The sequence below is a fragment of the Plutella xylostella genome, chromosome 3 (assembly GCF_932276165.1).
Source record: "Plutella xylostella chromosome 3, ilPluXylo3.1, whole genome shotgun sequence".
NCBI classification, from domain to species: domain Eukaryota; kingdom Metazoa; phylum Arthropoda; class Insecta; order Lepidoptera; family Plutellidae; genus Plutella; species Plutella xylostella.
In genome coordinates this window covers 8,633,265-8,652,493 of record NC_063983.1, presented here as the reverse complement: position 1 = coordinate 8,652,493, position 19,229 = coordinate 8,633,265, and the positions used below count along the sequence as shown (strand labels likewise).

The 19,229-nt window shown below is 37.6% G+C and overlaps 2 protein-coding genes across 3 annotated transcripts; one reads left to right on the top strand and one right to left on the bottom strand.

Annotated features, from left to right (window-relative positions):
* Positions 1–925: 925 nt before the first annotated feature.
* Positions 926–5,248, top strand: LOC105397181. Its single transcript, XM_048625768.1, has 6 exons — positions 926–1,087; positions 1,853–2,387; positions 2,749–3,154; positions 3,240–3,511; positions 3,871–4,060; positions 4,246–5,248. The coding sequence occupies exons 1-6, from the start codon at positions 1,043–1,045 to the stop codon at positions 5,246–5,248; spliced, it is 2,451 nt and encodes an 816-aa protein (XP_048481725.1). The 5' UTR covers positions 926–1,042.
* Positions 5,249–8,134: 2,886 nt separating this feature from the next.
* Positions 8,135–14,469, bottom strand: LOC105397182 (eukaryotic translation initiation factor 5A). 2 transcript variants are annotated; one of them, XM_038117280.2, is made up of 4 exons: positions 14,352–14,469; positions 12,379–12,632; positions 10,040–10,241; positions 8,135–8,924 (listed from the first exon to the last, which is right to left on the bottom strand). In XM_038117280.2, the coding sequence occupies exons 2-4, from the start codon at positions 12,585–12,587 to the stop codon at positions 8,853–8,855; spliced, it is 483 nt and encodes a 160-aa protein (XP_037973208.1). In that variant the 5' UTR covers positions 12,588–12,632; positions 14,352–14,469; the 3' UTR covers positions 8,135–8,852. The 2 variants fall into 2 exon arrangements, with proteins under 2 accessions (XP_037973208.1, XP_037973207.1); XM_038117279.2 differs by having other exon boundaries at positions 14,286–14,416.
* Between the last annotated feature and the right edge of the window lie 4,760 nt (positions 14,470–19,229).

Here is a 19,229-nt window from a genome sequence, read left to right as displayed (position 1 = left end):
TGTTTACACGTATTTACACTAGTGGCGAGTTCAGTTCAGTATTGATCACGACGTCTGCAATGGATCGAAAAAAAAGGACGATGACGAATAACGTACGAGTGGCCGAGTGACAAGTGAGTGCGTGTTTAGTTTATACGTGCCGAGCGGGATAGCGAGTCGCTGCGGGGGCAGAAGAATGAAGCGGGGTGGTGGGTTCTCGGCCTAGTAAACAAATTGGGATTCTAGTGACTCTCTCGCCTCTCTTCTCGACCGAACACTCGTTAACGTGTTTACACCAACCGAGCGCTCGGCCGAGGACACTGACTCGCCACTGTACTCGTTAGGTGTAATCGAGCCGTTACTACTATTCTCCTTAGAACGATGGAATGAAACAGGCAGGACGAACGATCAGTGCTATAGACCATTACTAGGGCATACATTCTGTTTAAAAGCGTACATATTGAAATTAGATTCTATATGTAGAGTGTACCTACTAGGTATATAGGCATAGGAGGTAGGCGTACAAACAGAAATAGATGTTCAAGTACTTGCATATGCTTGGAGAGAGCTGAGCGGCCCTCAATCAAAGTAACGGTGCCAGAGGGTCACTCTCTAAATAGACGAATGAACAAACCTTTTCGCGTCTCATCTCGTCTGCATCCTTGTGACCATCTTTTGTTTTTATACCGTTACCTGTGTCTAGTTATTATTCCGTGCCTGTATAAAATTAACCGTTCTTATCAATCATGTGAGTAGGTACTGGCTACGCTAAATAAAATTAGATGTTGCGTTTATTTTTCCGTTTTCTTAACTTATTTGCCAGACTATCGACGATAGTAAAAATAACACACACACAACTACAAAGACAAACTAAAAAGAACCGATACTGGCAGAAATTGAAAGTTGTTGAAGTTCGCCCAACACAAACGTCACTCAACTCACTCACGTCAGTCAGTGTCAAAATGTGGAATGGTCTTGTCTGCTGGCGCAATTTTCTTTTTGTTTGTATTTTTAAGTTTAGAATCTGAAAAAGTGTTGTAAAGTATCTGAAAAAGAATGAATAATGAATGCTACCGAAACAGTGGAAATTGGTTCATCTGATGATGAGGTAATAAAACATTGTCTTTAAGTTTTAAAAGTTTATTTATAGGTTGGGTTGGTTTATAGACTTACTTTTGTTTACTATCACTGAAGTTTATTATAATTAATTGAAGTATTGACTTACCTATTTATTCACAGTAGATAATTCCGTACGATTCGGACATTTGTACACAAATATAATATTTTAAGCTTACCTGAGTGCACCTGTTGAAGTTTGTAATAATGCATAATAAATCAGGCAAAAGCTAAATTTAGTGCTTACTAAAAAAAATACAAAATAACTCCTTTGATCTCTGTGACCTCATGGCCTGGGTCTCACTTTAGCATTAGCAGTTCTTAATCTTTTTATTTTCTTGGATGTGGTTTTGTGGTAACATTCCGAAAACTTACTTTCTCATGCAAAGAATGTATCTTAAAGGAGAAAATCTAAATATAGTGTTTTGCAGAAACTTTTACACTGGTATTTTTAGGTTCAGTTTCCTGGCCTAAAAATACTTCAATATTGGCTAGCCTGAACTATTGTTGTTAATTTTCTTGAGTTCATTTTCTGATAGCTACTTCAAATCATATTTAATTAACCACAAATTCACTGTGTAACAAAGTTGTGTCCATTTATTTTCCAAAAATTTTCATATTCTGTAGTAGATATAATGTTTTCGTTATGTAAGAAAACTATAGCTAATATTGCTGCCACAAATTGCAGTCAAATGCTGGCTGGCAGCTGCCTATTTAGAAATATCATAAGAATTTTACTATAATTATTATATTGCAGGTGGAAGCAATTGAACAGAACAATCCAAAACATCAAGAAAAAACCAGTGCAGCCAAAACTGATGTCAAGAAGACTACTACTACTGAAACTAATAAAAAACTAACTATCACCGTTGAGGATGAACTGAAGGAACCAAACTTGAAGTCTACAAAAATAGTTATTGAAATTGACGAAGTCACATCTAATAAAGAAACAGTAACAGAAGTACCATCAAATATAAGAAGTATATTTGGTGTTGAACATGATGTCAATGACTTTTCCCCAGAATTCATGAAGCTTCTGGATGTATGCATAGATTTTGAGTTTTCAGAAGGAATGACTAGGATTTTGAATAGAAACTTAATCCCTTACTACAAGCTAGCTGATAAAAAACACACTGAAGCATTGGAGTTCAGAAAGTTTCTAGAAAACATTATAGTTCAAATGAAAAAGAACCCAGAACATAAATTCTCATATTTGAGAGAAGTTTGTATGAACCTTAAAAGTCATGCATTGCGGAAGAGGGCCAAGTTGATAACATTGGACAAAGATTCAGGTGAGATATTTTAAGTTCAAGCAACAGCTAGCAATCTACACTTGTCCGAAATTAATAATGCACATGCAGATCTTCACACCCGAATCATTAAATCGTAAGAGCCTTAAAAAAAACACTTGCATTTTGCACTTTGTTCGAAAGATATAGGAATCAATATCATGTGTCACATAATCGAAAACAACCAATCTGTCAAAGATTTCTATGCGCATTATCAATTTTGGAGCACTGTATATTTTTTGAGTTTTTTTTTTAATAAGTAGCTTAACCAACTACCTTCCTAGTGAAACATTTTTAAACTATTTAAATACAAATGATACTGCAAGTAGCCTTTTTTTAATTCCCAAAATTATGACATTTTTAGGAACTTCAAAGAAAAGGCGACTTCTAGAAGTAACACCAAAGAACCAAATAGTTGATGTTATAGATCTGGACAATGAACCAGAAGCAGCTGCCGTCATAGATGTTGATAATGAACCTGAGGATGTTATCTTCGTAGCTGAGGAGAAAGAAAATTTACCAATTCAAATAACCTCAGTAACAAGTAATTTTGTTGAACAGCCAAAACAAAAGAACGAAGATATCCCAATAGAAATTACTTCAGCTATCAGTAATATAGATCCTGAACAAGAGCAGAAACAAATAGAAGAGAGAATCAAAGGTTTAGAGGCTCATCTACAACTTTGCAAAGAAAAAATAAAGTTTTATGATGAAATGGAAGTGACAGATGAAGATGAGTGTGTCACATCGCCTTATTTAATGAGTGATTGGTAAGCATTTAATTCAAATTTATGCAAAAAATTTAATTAAATATACTATTTTACGAATACCTGCTAAGTAAACAATTAATTCCAGGTTCAAAGGCGAGCTAGTAAGAGTATACAAAGAACTCTGTAAACTGACAAAAAGCGACTACAAACCAAGCGCTAAGATTGGTCACATAAAGATACGCATAACAGAAGGGCACCCTCAGGGTCCAGCTCAGAAGCTTCAAGCGTGGCTCAAAGAAAACAGGGAAGAAAACGGGGACCTCTCATTTCCCGACTTTATAGACATAGTCAAATGTGTGAAAGCTGCAAATGAAGAAGACTTGTTGAACTGGAGTAAAGGGCAAATACTTGAGGAAGGTATGAGAAAAGTTATTGGATCTTACCAGAAATCTCGTTTTAAGCATACAGAGAACCCTTTCATTAACCAAACTATTTACTTGCTTAATCTTTTCGCCAGTTATTACAATCTGTGAGCCTAGTAAATCTAAAACAGCTTCACTTGGAGTAATAATAATTTAAAGACAAACATTTACAGACATTAACAAAAAATCTGACTATTATACATCAATTATTTAAGTACTTTACAATCTGGAAGTAATTAGAAGTAAGTCTGAAATGTACCCAGAGTCCACCTTACTCAAAAAGCATAATTTAAAAAAAAAACTTACTCACATACTTTGAACACACCACATTTTCCACACCACTCCATTTTCCAGCACGGCGATTATTCACGGAATGCGGTAAAGCGCTCCAGAAGCGCCGGCAGAAGCGCGAGTGGCGCGACCTGGTGAGCAAGGTGGAGGGCTCTGTGGATGTGGACCCGGCTGACAGCGACCCGCTGTTGTGGGCCAAGCTCGAGGACAACCGACGGATAGCTAGGCGGAAGGAAGCTGATATACTGGAGCAGTGAGTTGGGTTGTTTTTAAAGCTTTGGTTTTGGTTGTGTCTATGTGTATCAATATGTAGATTTCTCGTTGAATGTTTGATTTGATTTAGTAGGTGTTTCGGTTAGAAAATAGGGTAGACTAATAAAACATATTTTTTTCATATACCTACTTAGTGAGTAATAATTTCTACTGTATTATTTTCAGCTACTCACAACTAACGCCAGGATCGGCTGGCAAGCAGAGAAATAAAATAACTGTATTTAAACCAAGCGCAGTAACGACCGAGATTGCAGGCAAGAAATACATCGAAATATCAGTCGACCCTACTCAAGTACCGACCACGTCAACTAATGCAGACTTTTCCTATGAAGTCCCAATAGAATATGACCTATCGTGTCGAGAACAAAATTTAAAAACAGAACCGATTGATCAAAAACCTCTGTTGGTTCCGCAGCCAATAGACCCTAGTGACGTAATAGTGTGTTCAGATTCTGACGACTACAGCACAACAGACGATGAACACTCTGATGTGGAATTTGATGATTTACCTGGCAACAATAACGATTTAAATCCTATGCCAGTTAAAGTTGAACTTTTTGAAGCCACTGAAAATGACGTTATTGCTGGCAATGATAGTCAGAGAAGCACAGGAGATAGTGAAGGTGTGATGCATGATACACACAATAGTATACAAAAGGAAGATAATACAGAAAACAAAGGAAGTAGAATTATAGAAAATAATACAGGTGCAAGGAAGAATAATACAGAAACTGATGTTTTAGAAAACAATATAAGAACAAGCACACTTGACCAAGAAAGTGATATTTTAGCAAATGATACAAGTGCCAATAATCATAATATTGAAAATGAAAACATTACAGATTTGCGATATTCACAAGTAGAAGCTGTTATTGAACATGCTGTGGCAACTGCTGTATTACCAGAAAGTGCTGATGAAGGTGTAAAGATCAAAGAAGAACCTGGATTGTCAGCGGAAGAAACTCTCAAGCTTATGTTAGAATTTGATAACAATGGCCTTGATAATGTTCAAATTAAGGTACTGGACTGTGGTGAACCACAAGTTTGCATTGACATATCATCATCATCAGACAGTGAAAGTGATGATGATGAAGACAATGAGTTAGATAAAGTGGACCAAGCGACCAATCCTGACCTCCAAAATGCTGAGCCAAACATAGATAGATAGCTGGTACGTGGTGTTGTGCTGAACTCCTGTTTTAAGTGCCTTGATATTTATAAGAATATTAATAATAACGATGGGTACCTATGTAACATTGCTAAGTGTGGAAAGAATGATTATGTTGAAGGGGGTATCAGAATATTGTTAGTGATAACTACAGTTAGTTATCACAAGTATTTATATATTTATAAGTATTAAGTTTTTTTATTTAATGCATACCTAACTTAAGGGATACTTATCACTTGTTAACATTAGGGATACTTATCGTAAATGCTAATGACATTTACTTTGCGGAGCTTATAACAGTGTCGTTTCTTAAATTCCGCCCTTTACATAATACTGTTTTTAATACTTATAGTTTTGTACTGAGAATATTTTTTTCACTTACCGATAGTCACAGGTTTAAGTACAACGAAGCTCGCCGCCGCCGCGGAACAAAACCAAGTGGCACAATCGAGTGGAGTGTCAGGTACACGTCACATTACTTACGTTTTATTTGATTTTTTACCTCCAAAATTATTTAGATGGCTAGCAAAAGAACGCAAAAGTTAAATGCAAGTATAGTATCTGTTCCTTAACCGCAGCGTGAGATTATTTACTATTTTTAAGTTGTAAGATTGTAACTTATATGTATGGGGTGTACCGTAAATATTGGACCAACGAAAAAAGGTTTACGGATTTAACCCCTAAATCTCCTTCCTTTCATTTGGTCCACTATTTACAAGATAACCTGTATAATAGCTACCTACTTTTATACTCACCTTGGTTCATTGTTATATATTTTAGTTGATTTTTATTCCCAGGATCTTTTATGCATAATCAGCATGTGACGCTGTCGTGTACTTATACATATTTTAAAAGGAAACTAAACTAACTGTTTTTGAGCACAATCACGCTGTGATAATAAAGTTCCGTTATAAAACTGTTACCAGATCTTTTTGTTTTATATTACTGCCAAACCCTATCCTCGCCAATAAATGTTGTGCCAGTCAACATACTAGTAGTTGTTAGGTACTAAATAATAATAATGTGTACTAAAGTATAGTAAAGCGCAGGTAGCAAAATTAACTTAAAAGGGGCCAAAACAAACTAAAGGTTCTACGAATCACAACGCACGATGCTTCGTTTTGTACAGATTTATTCCACAGACTGTTATACATACTGCATTTTTACATTTAGTTATTGGCCTTGTGTGGTTAAATTCGATACTGCATTCATATTTAGAAGTTGTATACGACACCAACTCTTAGGAGAGTAGAACGTTTATGCGGACCTTATATTAATTTATAAAACGGTTCTTCATTAGTAAATAAGAAATTGTGAGCTTCATGACTTGGTATTTATTCATTTGGGACTTATGCATTTTTTGGACTTACGTGAAATAGGCGACAGCAAAGTCATGTTGAGCTCATATTTTATTCCTAATTAAGTATGTACCAAAAAAACTGCGTCCGAAGATGGACCCTTTGATATATATTTATCATTGAATACATTGGTTTGTACAACATTTAAATTAATACCAAATTCCGCAGTTTTTTTAGTAAAACGCCTCTTCCATAAATAGGTATATTATCCATCACATTATGAAAACCCCGCGTACCCATTGAAATACATTACATAGATCATCTATATGAAATTGTACATAGGAATTAATTGTCGAGCCGATGTTGCCATCTTATACTTACGTATCTTTTACAAATTTATACAAACCAACTGAAACTAGAGTCAAAAGGTTCTCCGCTCAGCATTTGCAGACGGACTGGAGAACTTTCCGCCTCAGTTTCAGCGCCCATCTCAGTCAGTTAGTAAATTTAACATTCAATTCCTAGTATAGATATCATAATCTAAATTAAAGGGGTGCTAGAACAATTAATTCTAAACATTTATTCACATTTAATGCGCTCAAAATGAGATACATATATTCTAAATTAGATAATAATCTAAGGTTCAAAGGAATTTAACAATAACTGAGCTATACGCGACGAGTACCGAGTACCAAGGATACCGAAGAAAGAAAACTATTTCCCGCCAAGCAATTTATTTATACACCTTACGATGTCTTTACAAATACTTTAGGCTTTTAATAATTAAAACTCAAGTTGCAACTTTAAAAAGACCAACAATATAACGATAATGCAATTTTGAAATAATATAAAAAACGTACAGTATTCGTAACGACAACTAAACCAGTTTTACCAGTAAAACTATGTAAAAAAACAGCCTAAATATAGTCTAGAATTTGCGATGTAAGAATTTTGAATGCATAAAAAAATATCTCTCCATAGGGCCTTACCTTACATTCTTATATTAAATTTCGTATATCATAAACCATCTTCAACAAATGTTCTTACTGGATATTATCCTGGCACTGGGCCCTTATAACACTTGCAGCTACTGTGGCACAATACATACCATGAGGCAATCATAAGCCACTGAGTAACATGTCATTTGTTCAAATGTTAAATACAAATAAAGAGAGCCCGCAACGGCCGAAACAAGCAAATTTTAAGCTCCGTCGTTCTATTTTAACTAGAAAAATTCAACTACTGTAACTATCAAAATGCATTTCAGTCTGAAGATAAGATTTCCATTGACAATTACATTGTTCAGTCTTGTCAAGAGTAGCTGAGTAGAAAAATAATGAGTTCTTGTTATGTACAAAACTTCATTACTGTAGCTTGTTCAGTATATTTGAACAGATGGCAAGTGTTACGCGTGAAGGGTAAAGCTTACGACATTTGCGCCCACGTCCTAATTCATACTATCACCTGATAATTTAACGCGCCTATTTTGATTCTGTAATTTTGTATTAGAAGTGAAAGCCGAGCGCGCGAGCACAGTGGCGTCCCCTGCGCACCTAGCGAACTGAGGAATCAATCAATTATACACATCAATGTTTCAACTTTTTCTTTATTTCTATTTTTTTGCTTTTTTCTCGATTTTTATGTATTCATTTAATTTAGCATTAAAATATGGTAATAACTTCAAGTTTGCGTCTTTATCTCGTCAAGAGTATAAACCCACAATAAAACATTAATATGCACGTTGCAAAGTTGATTTACTCTGATATCAACAACGTGCCGGGCGGCTCGCGCAGCGCAAACAAAAACGTCAAGACGTTGGAAGCGAAGAGAAACCAAACAACAAACGAGAAGTTCCGGAAATGCCCGCGAGCGCCGCCGGCCGACGCCCCCGCCCCCTCGGGGCAACTGCACACCTACATTACAATAAATTAAAGTAACTAATAAACCCGCTTTGCAGCCGAGACCTATTGATACTTTAGTGGTAGCTTGTTGGATCGTAGAACAACCACTGAGCCCCAGCAGAGCTTTTCTATGACTAGTCAAGGAGTTAATAGAAACGTACATCATATGACTGTACAAAAAAGAACCGTGGCTTGAGTGTTGCCGGAATACACTAGTATTCGGGAAGTGGTCGAGAGGTAGGTCGGCATCGAGTCGGCCGGGCGGCGATGGAGGGCCCGCGGCGCACCATTGATATTTTACATTAAATTATACATAATATTATGTTTTACATTTATGTAAGAAGTTGTGTTTTGATTGTAAAAAAAATTATATGCTTGTTATATCCCTATAAATGCTGAGTAAGTTTATTTGTCCAGAGCCGTGTTTGCCTTCACCGCGATCACACACTCCTCACCGCAAGATTTCAGCACAGTGCACTGAAACAAACGAAAAGTACATGTTAATTATTATGTTAAAAGAAAGCATAGATGCCATTCGATACTACTAGTATTTGAAATTATTAAGACGTACCTATAATTATTAATAAGGAATTATTATTATTAACATCAGAGGCATTGCTACTATCAAAAATGTATCTGAATTGCGTCAAGGACATCTTGTTTCATGAAATTAAAACAATATAAAAGAGTTAATCTTAGTTTTATGGTAAGTCCATAGTATGGAAAAGTTATTGATGGCGCACGTAACAGTGTAATTTTTATGTTAGCTGTTGCCGTAAAACGCAAATTATGAGGAATGCATGAATATTACGTATAATGATAATATAGCTATATACTATCAGCCATATACTTTCTTGTGTTTAATGATTAACCATGCTAATAATAATAATTGTACTCAAAGCCTGTAGGTCCATATGACCGGTGATAGCACTGGCCCAGGTTAAAGGTAGAGATATTATTTTCGAGTAGATTTAGCACTAACAAACTATGGAAATTTGTCAGAGACTCTATACTCGTATCAGAGACTAATAAATATTATGATGGTGTTGATTGTTGATGATGTAAAGAGCTGAAATAATGATCTATATCCGCCCAAGTACAAAAGCTTCCTCCAACTGCAGGTAAGTACCTAAGTTTATATACAACCTCTAAGCTTGGGCTAAGATAAAGAGGACTTCCAGTCTAGAGAGACTGCCTCTGTCGGTAAATAATAGAACTGGACTCTGCTTTGTCACTGTGACTATGGATTAGTCAGTGAGTTCTCTGCACCATCCAACTTATCATTTCACATTATTGTTCACCAACACGCTAAAGATGCGTCTAGATATCGCGCAACCACCCCAGCGTGGCGTGGCATTCGTGTAAGCCGCACCTGACGAAGTACTTCATAAGCACTTTTGTAACTCGTGAAACTCACAAACTATCTGTTTTCATTCAAACATTCACAGTTTGTCACACACAGGGCGCAATAAAGATGCCAAGTCTTGCTCGTGCTCACCACACATCGCGCAGCTTCAAGAGCGAGCGCGACGAAGAACTTTTGTCACTTCTTAATTTTCCCCCACCCTTCTTTAAAAAAAACTGCAACTCACCAGCAATTCCTTGCCGGCGTCGAAGTCGGAGCGCAGCTGGGAGCCCAGGTCGCCGTCCGGGTACTTGAGGTCCTCGCGCAGGTCGCCGTTGTCCGCCATCAGGGTCAGGTAGCCGTCGTCCGAGATGTCCGTCAGCTGGTAGTCCTCGCGCTTCACGTGCGGCACGTCCATGTTGTGGGTGGAGGGGCAGATGTCCTCGTATCTGGAAGGGGGGAGATGGTAGCGGTTAGTTTTTGTGTTCTGTTCTGTTCAATGAGTAATCTTTTTTCCATGGTGACTAAGTCTCGTCTTTACCTCAACTGTTTGTCTGATTAAGAAGTTATGAATTGGAAACTTAATTAATACCAAAGATTTTTCATTTCATTCACCTTTGGTTTGGAGTGTCTGGAAAAGTGTTCATTATATTAATCTTTTCTTTAAAAAGCACTATAAAGGAGCAGTGCTAGTGTCAATAAAAGATTAATCATTATTTGCTTATAATCTTTCATAAAAAATGTAGAAAGAAGCAAAATATGTGAGATAAATAACATTCCCATTCGCAAAAAGATCGCGTGGCGAAAATTGTTTCATCTAACAGGTGGTCGCCTGATATTCGATATCGAGATAAATTCGAGACAGTCTATTGATTTCGTACTTATAGTATAATCTATGTATCTATATCTGTTGTATTACAATACATAATGTATAATTAATAGCCCCATAATATAGTCTTTATCATACAGTACCTATATCTCATAATGGCTTGATAAAGAAAACTCCATGAAACGCTGTGGCGTATTTGTCGCAGCTTCCAAGAAAATCTTTGTGTACGAACGAAGTAAGTAATAATAGCAGCTGTATCGGGTATGAATTTCAGATGGGGTGTGCGATCGATCAATACGCGTCCCAGCCTTGACCTAGCTCAACTGGTTTACAGATGCATAAATGTCAAAGTTTACGCCGCTGAAATGTGTCCTGCTTCAGAATACGAATATGTGTTAGTAAGGTACCTACTGCATAGACAAGAAATGGAGCTGTTTAACTTCAATACATATGGAATGGTTGCTTCTATTTACGACTGACTTCGGAATCTTTAAATCGCAATATGTTAAAAACGCGTTACTAATCATAAACTTTAATAAATCTGTGTCACTTTTTTTCAGACTAGTTTACAGTGTCCCAAAACTCAATGTCATGAATCCTGACTGTCCTAACAGCTCTCCAGGCATGACGTTGACTTTTGGGACACTGTATAAGTTAATAAAGGTAATCTTGTGCCCCTGGACGGTGATCTCAAGGCACAGTGGTGCGGATGAGACGCATAGTCGGGCCGACTTCGCTGTTCGAGTACCCGCAGCACGGACGAGGCATGGGCCGCGCCCGCGACTCTATGGGCTCGTAAACTACGTAAAAACAGATGAACGAGGGCTGTCATATTTATGCCATTCTATGCTTATTCTATGGGATTGCAAAACTATTGAAATCAGCAGGGTTATAAGTAGGTAGAAACAAATGAACGAGAGCTGTCATGGAATCTATAAGCTCTCAATACTATTATAATTTGTAGGGTAATAGGCAAAAACAAATGAACGAGAGTGAAACAGACGATAGCTGTAATACAAGGAGATGTTGAGTCTTGGTTAGTGCATCAGCGCGCCGAAATTTTCTTTCAAGTGAACCTACAGACTGTAATGGTCTACTGCCTGATCACTGGACATAAGCTGTTAAGGCTGTCTAAGGCATTCGTCATCCTGCCCCTAAATTAACTGTCTAACCTAAGGTGACTGAAAGGGTGTCTTCTGCTAAGTGTAAAACAATCAATCATTCTTAATTATTTCAACATTTTAATCTAAACACGACATGGATTATAATGAGCGTAGATATCAGATCATTAGCTATAGACATATTTCAAGTATTTTATGAATAAACTGTCACGCGGCTCAAGTTTTCGCTGAAAGGCAAATTCTTCCAAGTAATCTGAATCCGAGTTATGACGTCACATCGAGAAATGTGTAAATACATTTTAAATAGTGAATGCAACTTTTAAAAAAATACAATAATATTGATGCAAATGTCTGAGTAAATTAATTTATGTCAGCACTCAGCACCTAGATACAGCATTATCAATTATTCGTATTGTTATTGGATTTTTTGTATTGCTGATTGCTGATGTAATATGAAACGTACCTACGCTTGCTTTTAGAATGAACTGAAACTTAATTATGTCAAAGCAACTGTGTTGAAAAAAATTGCATACCTTTCCAAGTTTTGCAATAACTGCGTCATACAAAAATTGTCTACTTATCACAAAAAATTCAGTGAAGTCCAACTTAATCGATTTTATATAATGAAATACTCACTTCTTGCCGTTGAAGATGTCAATGCCGACGAGATGGACTTTAGCGTGGCCGTGCTTGCCAGTCTTGGAGGTGGACATTTCAACGATCTTGCACGGACGGCCCTTCAGCATGACAAATCCGTTCTTGCGGAGAGCCGAGCACTGCATGGGGAAGGTGGCAGAGGCACCGGAGTCCCCGGTCTCGAAGTGGGTGTCCTCGATGTCGCCCATTGTGCTGTTGTTTCTGTGCTTGAATCAACTACGGTCAGGAGTGATCTGTTGGAAATTACAATTAATTTTAGCTTTAGTTTCAAGCAATTGATTCATCACACACAGACCTATAAAGGTGTTGTAAGTTCAGATTGTAAACTTGCTGAACACAACATGGCCACTATAATATTGCAGATGAGATAGTTTTAGCCTCCTCTAGGTTCTGCAAATTGCACAACTGTTCTAGAGTTGTATATGAGTTAGCTAGTTTGAAGCTACAATGTAAAGGCAAACCTAATTGACCAAGGATAGATAACCTATAAGACTTTCTACAGATGATAGAGCACCTTTCAGATAAACCTGATAAAAAGAAAATTTTATCACTAGACTAACAAGACCTTGTCATGAAACTGTGAATTGGTAATGGCAATGATGATTCATCAACTGCCAAAAACTGCTGAGGTTATTGACCCAATAAGGTTAGTCATTGGACTTGGCTATGTGAAAATCACATTTTTGATGCCAAGGAACAAATAAAACAGATTGAAATGACAAAATCTTCACTAAGTATAACATAGAAATATAAATTTTGTAATTGTCATGAGTGAGTCATGGGTTGCACAGCAAATATATGCAGACCGTTGAAATTAATAAAACATGTGCCCTTTTTCGGTGATCCCAAAACAATATTGTGTAGTGAGACGCATAATCGGGACAATTTGCTTTCCGAGTTTCCTCAGCACAACAAAGGTATGAGAACCAGAATTGCGACTCTATGGACTCGGACACATTCTCTAATACTAGCCACCAGATTGCTAATATACACTTCAGACACAACTCAGCGCTGTGGCCATGAAAATCCTACCAAATTTAATAAAATGGGTAAAGTAAGCTTACCCTTGGGCCCTCCCTACTTGTACTTACCTAATGACTGTTTCGAAGATACCTTACATGAAAATTTAGTTGATACAAATTCTTATGAATACGTTTGAAGAAAATTAACCATACAAAAACCATGTGGTGATAAAATGTAGAGCAATAGACACTGTCAAAACACGTAACATGTGAGTTGGCTATCTTTCGAATAGCATATTTCTTAAAAATACGAATAAATGAACACGTCGATATAATCAAATACCTTCGGAATACCACGCAGTACAACCATAAAAATGGAATTTACAATGTAGCAGGAAATATGACTAAACTAAAGATGTAAGCGGATGTTTTGCGAAAATTTTGACACGACCTAACCCCACCTCCTCAAAAGCAGCCCTTTGTACTTAGAAATCGAAATCTTTGTTGATATCAAAGTGACACTTATAATAGGGAATCGATCAATTTATGAATGAAACAAATATTTATCAGGCCTGACACGAGGTGGCTGCCTCGGCAAAAGCCAAGCCGTGGTGATCCCGAACATGTGGCTTCACTGACGAGACATCTTGGGCATTGGTCTTTGATGACTATGGCACTTGCAAAAATTTGAACACAATATCCTGGCGAAAACTTGGCACATAACTTGATGCACTTCATATATCGGGATGAAAACTGATGAACTTCATATATTTTCACAAATGGAGAAGATTGAGACGAAGGAAAAAGCAGTTTGACAAATGTGCCGGCGCCGTGATATCATTTTTCATTTGTATTTTACACAATTTTCACACCGCAAGCAAGGCTTATTTTCACAAATATTTCAGCACTGAATTAAATACTTACAAAAACAATAATCACAACTAAATACAAAGGATTGGCGATAAAACTAGGATATTTATCGACACTCACATGTGACCGACGGGTTCTTCAACCGAAAGGTCAATTTGCGCCTGCGTAGCACTTTCAACACTCACTTCCTGTGAAGGGGTTCTCAAATTCGGCGCCACTTGGAAGCTTTGTCGCGCCAATTACAAAACTTTTAATTTTAACTATATTTCAGTAGACTGGCTGGACTTTTGATAATGCGTTAATTATTTTTTATTCATATTTTCAAGTTCTTGATATTATTTTACATTTATTAATATTATTTTAAATAATAAATATATTTTTGACTTCACTTAAGTGCACTGTTTTACCGTCGATGTAATAGTACATATTTTAACCACTAGATGGCAGTGCAATATTTTTTAACTGCGTTTCAAAACTACTTTTGTTTAGATAAGGCAGCAAATAAAACTATGAAAAATTACTTTTAATTTTTTAAGAGTATTTCCTAATTTTTTTATGGAAATGTGTGATAAATTTTTCACAAATATGAAGGGCAAGGCCGGTATTATTGTTAGATATTTTACGAAAGCGCGAGATCGTTATTATTCTGAGCTTTTCTATAAAAAAGCGAGCGTGTTATTATTTTGAGGTTTTAAATATATTAAAGTTTCACAATACCGGTTCCTAGATGTCGCTAGTAGTCTTATAATTTTTTGTTTTGCTCACGAATGTTTTTCGAACATAAAAAAATAAATGCTAACGCCATAGACTAATCTAATGCGAAACGGATCGGATTCGTTACGTTACATTACTTGCTTTGCTTACAGTTTGGTGATGGTTTTTTTTTACTGAAAGCTATGAGGCGTTTGTTAAAAAAAAAAAAAGTTCCTTTTTGGAGAAATAGATGGCGTTGTCTGGGGTTGTACCAACTTTCAAACCCTCAGAACACACTCAGATCACAATATGTTATTCTGTGAGGCTAACGAAATGTGAAAGTGACGTAGGTAGGTAGAATTGTAGTATTATTTTCTCTATGATGTCGATGTCACTGTTGCTTCAGCGTTCAGTGCGATTGTGCGTACAGCCGTTTTTTTCAAGTTTTCTCAGTTTCCTTGTGTTTCTCCTGTATTAATTGAGTTTGAGTGCTTATGCTAGATAGGTAGGTACCTACATAATATATCATGTTATGTAACAATGGTTAATTTACATTACCGCGAATGATTTAACTTACTTACGTGAATGAAAATCACTTGGTATGAAATGATCCGAACACAACCATGAATGTTTTCGCAGTTTCCAATCAATTTTTCGCACATTTATCCGAGTCGCCTTAATCCATTGTTGCGCCTGGCTTTCATCATTTCCAAATTTATGATGTCCTTTATTTTTACAAGTTGCGACGGCACACATTCTCATCTTGTCTTGTAAGTATTTCTTTGGGATCTTATTTAGGATCATACAATAAATAAAAATAGAAAATCAGTTCTCGCACGCAGCACCCGTTCAAACGGCGCGCATAGAGAAAAGAACACTACGTGACGGCGCGGGTAGAACTATTCACAGAATACTTAGCACTATCCCAAGCCACATGCAGTCTGAGCCTCGGAAGGATGGCTCGCGCTACCACCCGACATTTAATCACAACTAGTGAGTTCTTATTCTGAGTTTAGTACTCTTTGCTCTCTATGTAATTTTTGACAGTTGGTACACTGCGTTTTCACGCCATCTATCGGCTTACCCAAAAGCTCAACTGACAGCTGTCAAGGAAAACGGCTCATTAAAAAGTATATGACACTCAACCGCATCCATGCAGGCTACAATTTCGTCATCCTCATCTCTCTCTCTCTCTCTCTCTCAGCCTTCCGTAGTCCACTGTTGGACATAGGCCTCTCCTAACGATCGCCACCCCAAACGGTCACCCGCCATCTGCATCCAGCGGCTTCCCGCTACCTTCCGTAGATCATCAGACCAACGGGTTGGGGGGCGACCGACACGCCGTTTGCCGACACGGGGTCTCCACTCCAGAACCTTTCTACTCCAGCGGTCGTCGGCTCTGCGGGCTACGTGGCCAGCCCATTGCCATTTCAGCGTGCTAATCCTTTTGGCTATGTCGGTAACTTTAGTTCTCCTGCGGATTTCTTCATTACGAATCCTATCTCGCAGGGACACGCCTAACATAGCCCTTTCCATAGCACGCTGAGCAACTCTGAGCTTGTGGATAAGCCCTTTGGTGAAGCACCACGTCTCGGCTCCGTAAGTCATCACTGGCAACACGCACTGATTGAAAACTTTTGTTTTCAGACACTGAGGTATGTTTTCAGTGAAGATGTGTCGTAATTTCCCGAACGCTGCCCATCCGAGTTGGATTCTACGAGCTACCTCTTTATCGAAGTTGGATTTACCTAATCGGATCACTTGTCCTAGGTAGGGATACTGATCAACAACTTCGATGGTGACACCTCCTACAGTTACGGGCGATGATGAAACATGTTCGTTCGACATGACCTTTGTCTTGTCCATGTTCATTTTCAGCCCAACTTGTTTAGAGGCATCATTGAGGTCTGTGAGCATTTCGCCCAACTCCTCCAGCGTTTCCGCCATAATAACTATGTCATCAGCAAATCGTAGATTGAGTGGATGAATATCAAACTGCCATATGTCACGTCCACGCAAAATTTGGGAAATGGAGGTTTTTGTTTTCTCTATTATTTAATGGTCATAGAACTTGCCCCGTGATTTAATCAGTTGACTTGTGACCTTAAGAATGTATTTTAATAAACAAATCCATTATAACACTCATAGAAAGGCGTAAAAGTTAATAAACAGTTTGGACTTATAGCAGTTTGATATGCCCATACAAGACTTATGCTGTTTTGATATGAGTCATAAGGACTTATAGTTGTTTGAAAAATACTAATATCATGGGCCGGACTCAGTAAGACTAATATAGTCTATATTCTATTAAATACAATGAAGTTAATCAACCAAAATTTTTCGGTAGAAAAGTACCTACCTACCGTATTATATTCTACCCGATACGGCCCTGTGTTTACTACGAAAATGCTTTGTGATTGACACGTGGGTTGGAAAAAAGAGGTTTTAAACTTACTTCGCCATAGTTTTCTGTCGTTTATTTGCTACACTCTTCAATCTGTTCCTTTTCCGAGCTTTATCAGGGTCCACAATCACAATTTCCTCAACATTTTCATTCATATTCGTTATAAAACACTGGGAGCACACACCACAGCCTCGAAATTCTCACCAAGACTGACGCCATGTTGAAAAAATTACGCTCTGTGATTGGCCGGAATGGACTTGTGAAAATTTGTAATGCGAAACGGTTAGACTTAAAAGGATTTGAAAAAAACTTACTTTTTTAACGGCTTTTTTCTCATGGATGCCTTCCACTTATTGGAACTTGAAGGGCATAGGCAAACTGACATTTTAACGGAGAACACGACCAAATCAAAAAGTCAATTTTTCGGGTAGGTGGACATATGGCAGTTTGATATTCATCCACTCAGATATATTCGCCATTGACGTTAATGCCCAGTCTTTTCCACTCTACAAGCTTAAAAACATCTTCCAGTGCACAGGATTTTCATCCTCATCATGAGCCCGTAACTATCCAATGAAAGCGTCGTCGGTAGTTGGTATCTTCAGTGACCGTAATAGATCAACACAGCCATTGGAAGGATGATCGATTTTCATTAGGTTCTTTTCTGGACGCTTCAGTGCATCGGAGGGCACGTTAACGTGGCGTGGGTCCCGGTTGCTGCTTCGGCAGCAGTCGTTAAGCCTAGTCAAAGCCTTCGGGCAGCTTGAAAACATCTGACAGTCGGGATGCCACTTACCCGACAACTCTCTCAGTACAAGTTTGCTTGTGTTGGGGTTCACTAACCCGCACTAGGCCAGCGTGGTGGACTAGGCCTAAAACCCTTACTTCATTGGCAGGAGACCCGTGCCCCAGCAGTGGAGACCTGATGGGTCGTGATGAACCATCCAATACTGGACGTAAAGCCTCTCATGGGGCTCCACAGACTGCACACCACTCTATCCTATCCTCGATTTTCCTCATTCAATGTGCACATTTTGTCAATGTTAACATTTTTAATTACACCTTACCACATTGTAAGACCCGTTGTATGCTAAATTGGTGGCCAGGTTGTCCACTAACCAATCCACTGTTTATTTATTTAGTATGTTAAAAATATTAGGAATGGAGACCAAGGAACATAAGTACCTATCGAGACATCAATAATATTTAATATCGATACGTCTTATCAACATTATTATTTGAGAGATCATTACAGAATTACTAATCATAATATATCTGCAACGGCCTAAGCAATGTATATTTTAAAAGAAAGGCTCACAAAATATATACTTACACTCTCGACCAATGAAAAAAATTCAGTGCCAAAAGCACCAAATTAAAACGGATAAGACTAGTTTAATGACGCCGCCTTTAAAAGCACATTAGAATATTACCAACTAAAACGTATAACTAAATGTTTTGATCAAATTCTAAATTAATTATACACTCACGGGCGATGAAATAGTTCCACTCACAAAACACAAACAACAAACAACCCCTCATTTTTCAAACATTTAATTTAAAATTTTAACAAAATATTACCGTTTTTTGTAGAGAATATCCTGATGCTCTGTTGAATGTAACTCAATGTTGCAGAGCTAGCTTTCTCCGTTTAGGAGTAATTTGGTGCTTTTCTCAGAACCTTTTCATTTCCCGTGAGTGTTTTTAAAAAAAGGGGTCATTTGGTGTCTACATTTTGTAAGTGGAACTTTATTCCATTGCACGTTAGTTTAGTAACTTAAAAAGACTGATATAGCAACTTATTTACTTATCCTTGCCACATGAGGGCTGAGGTCACCCTGCAATAGTTCCACTCGAAACACCCTGGGCCGGAATTTCTTGCACTAAGCTGAAGCCTATTT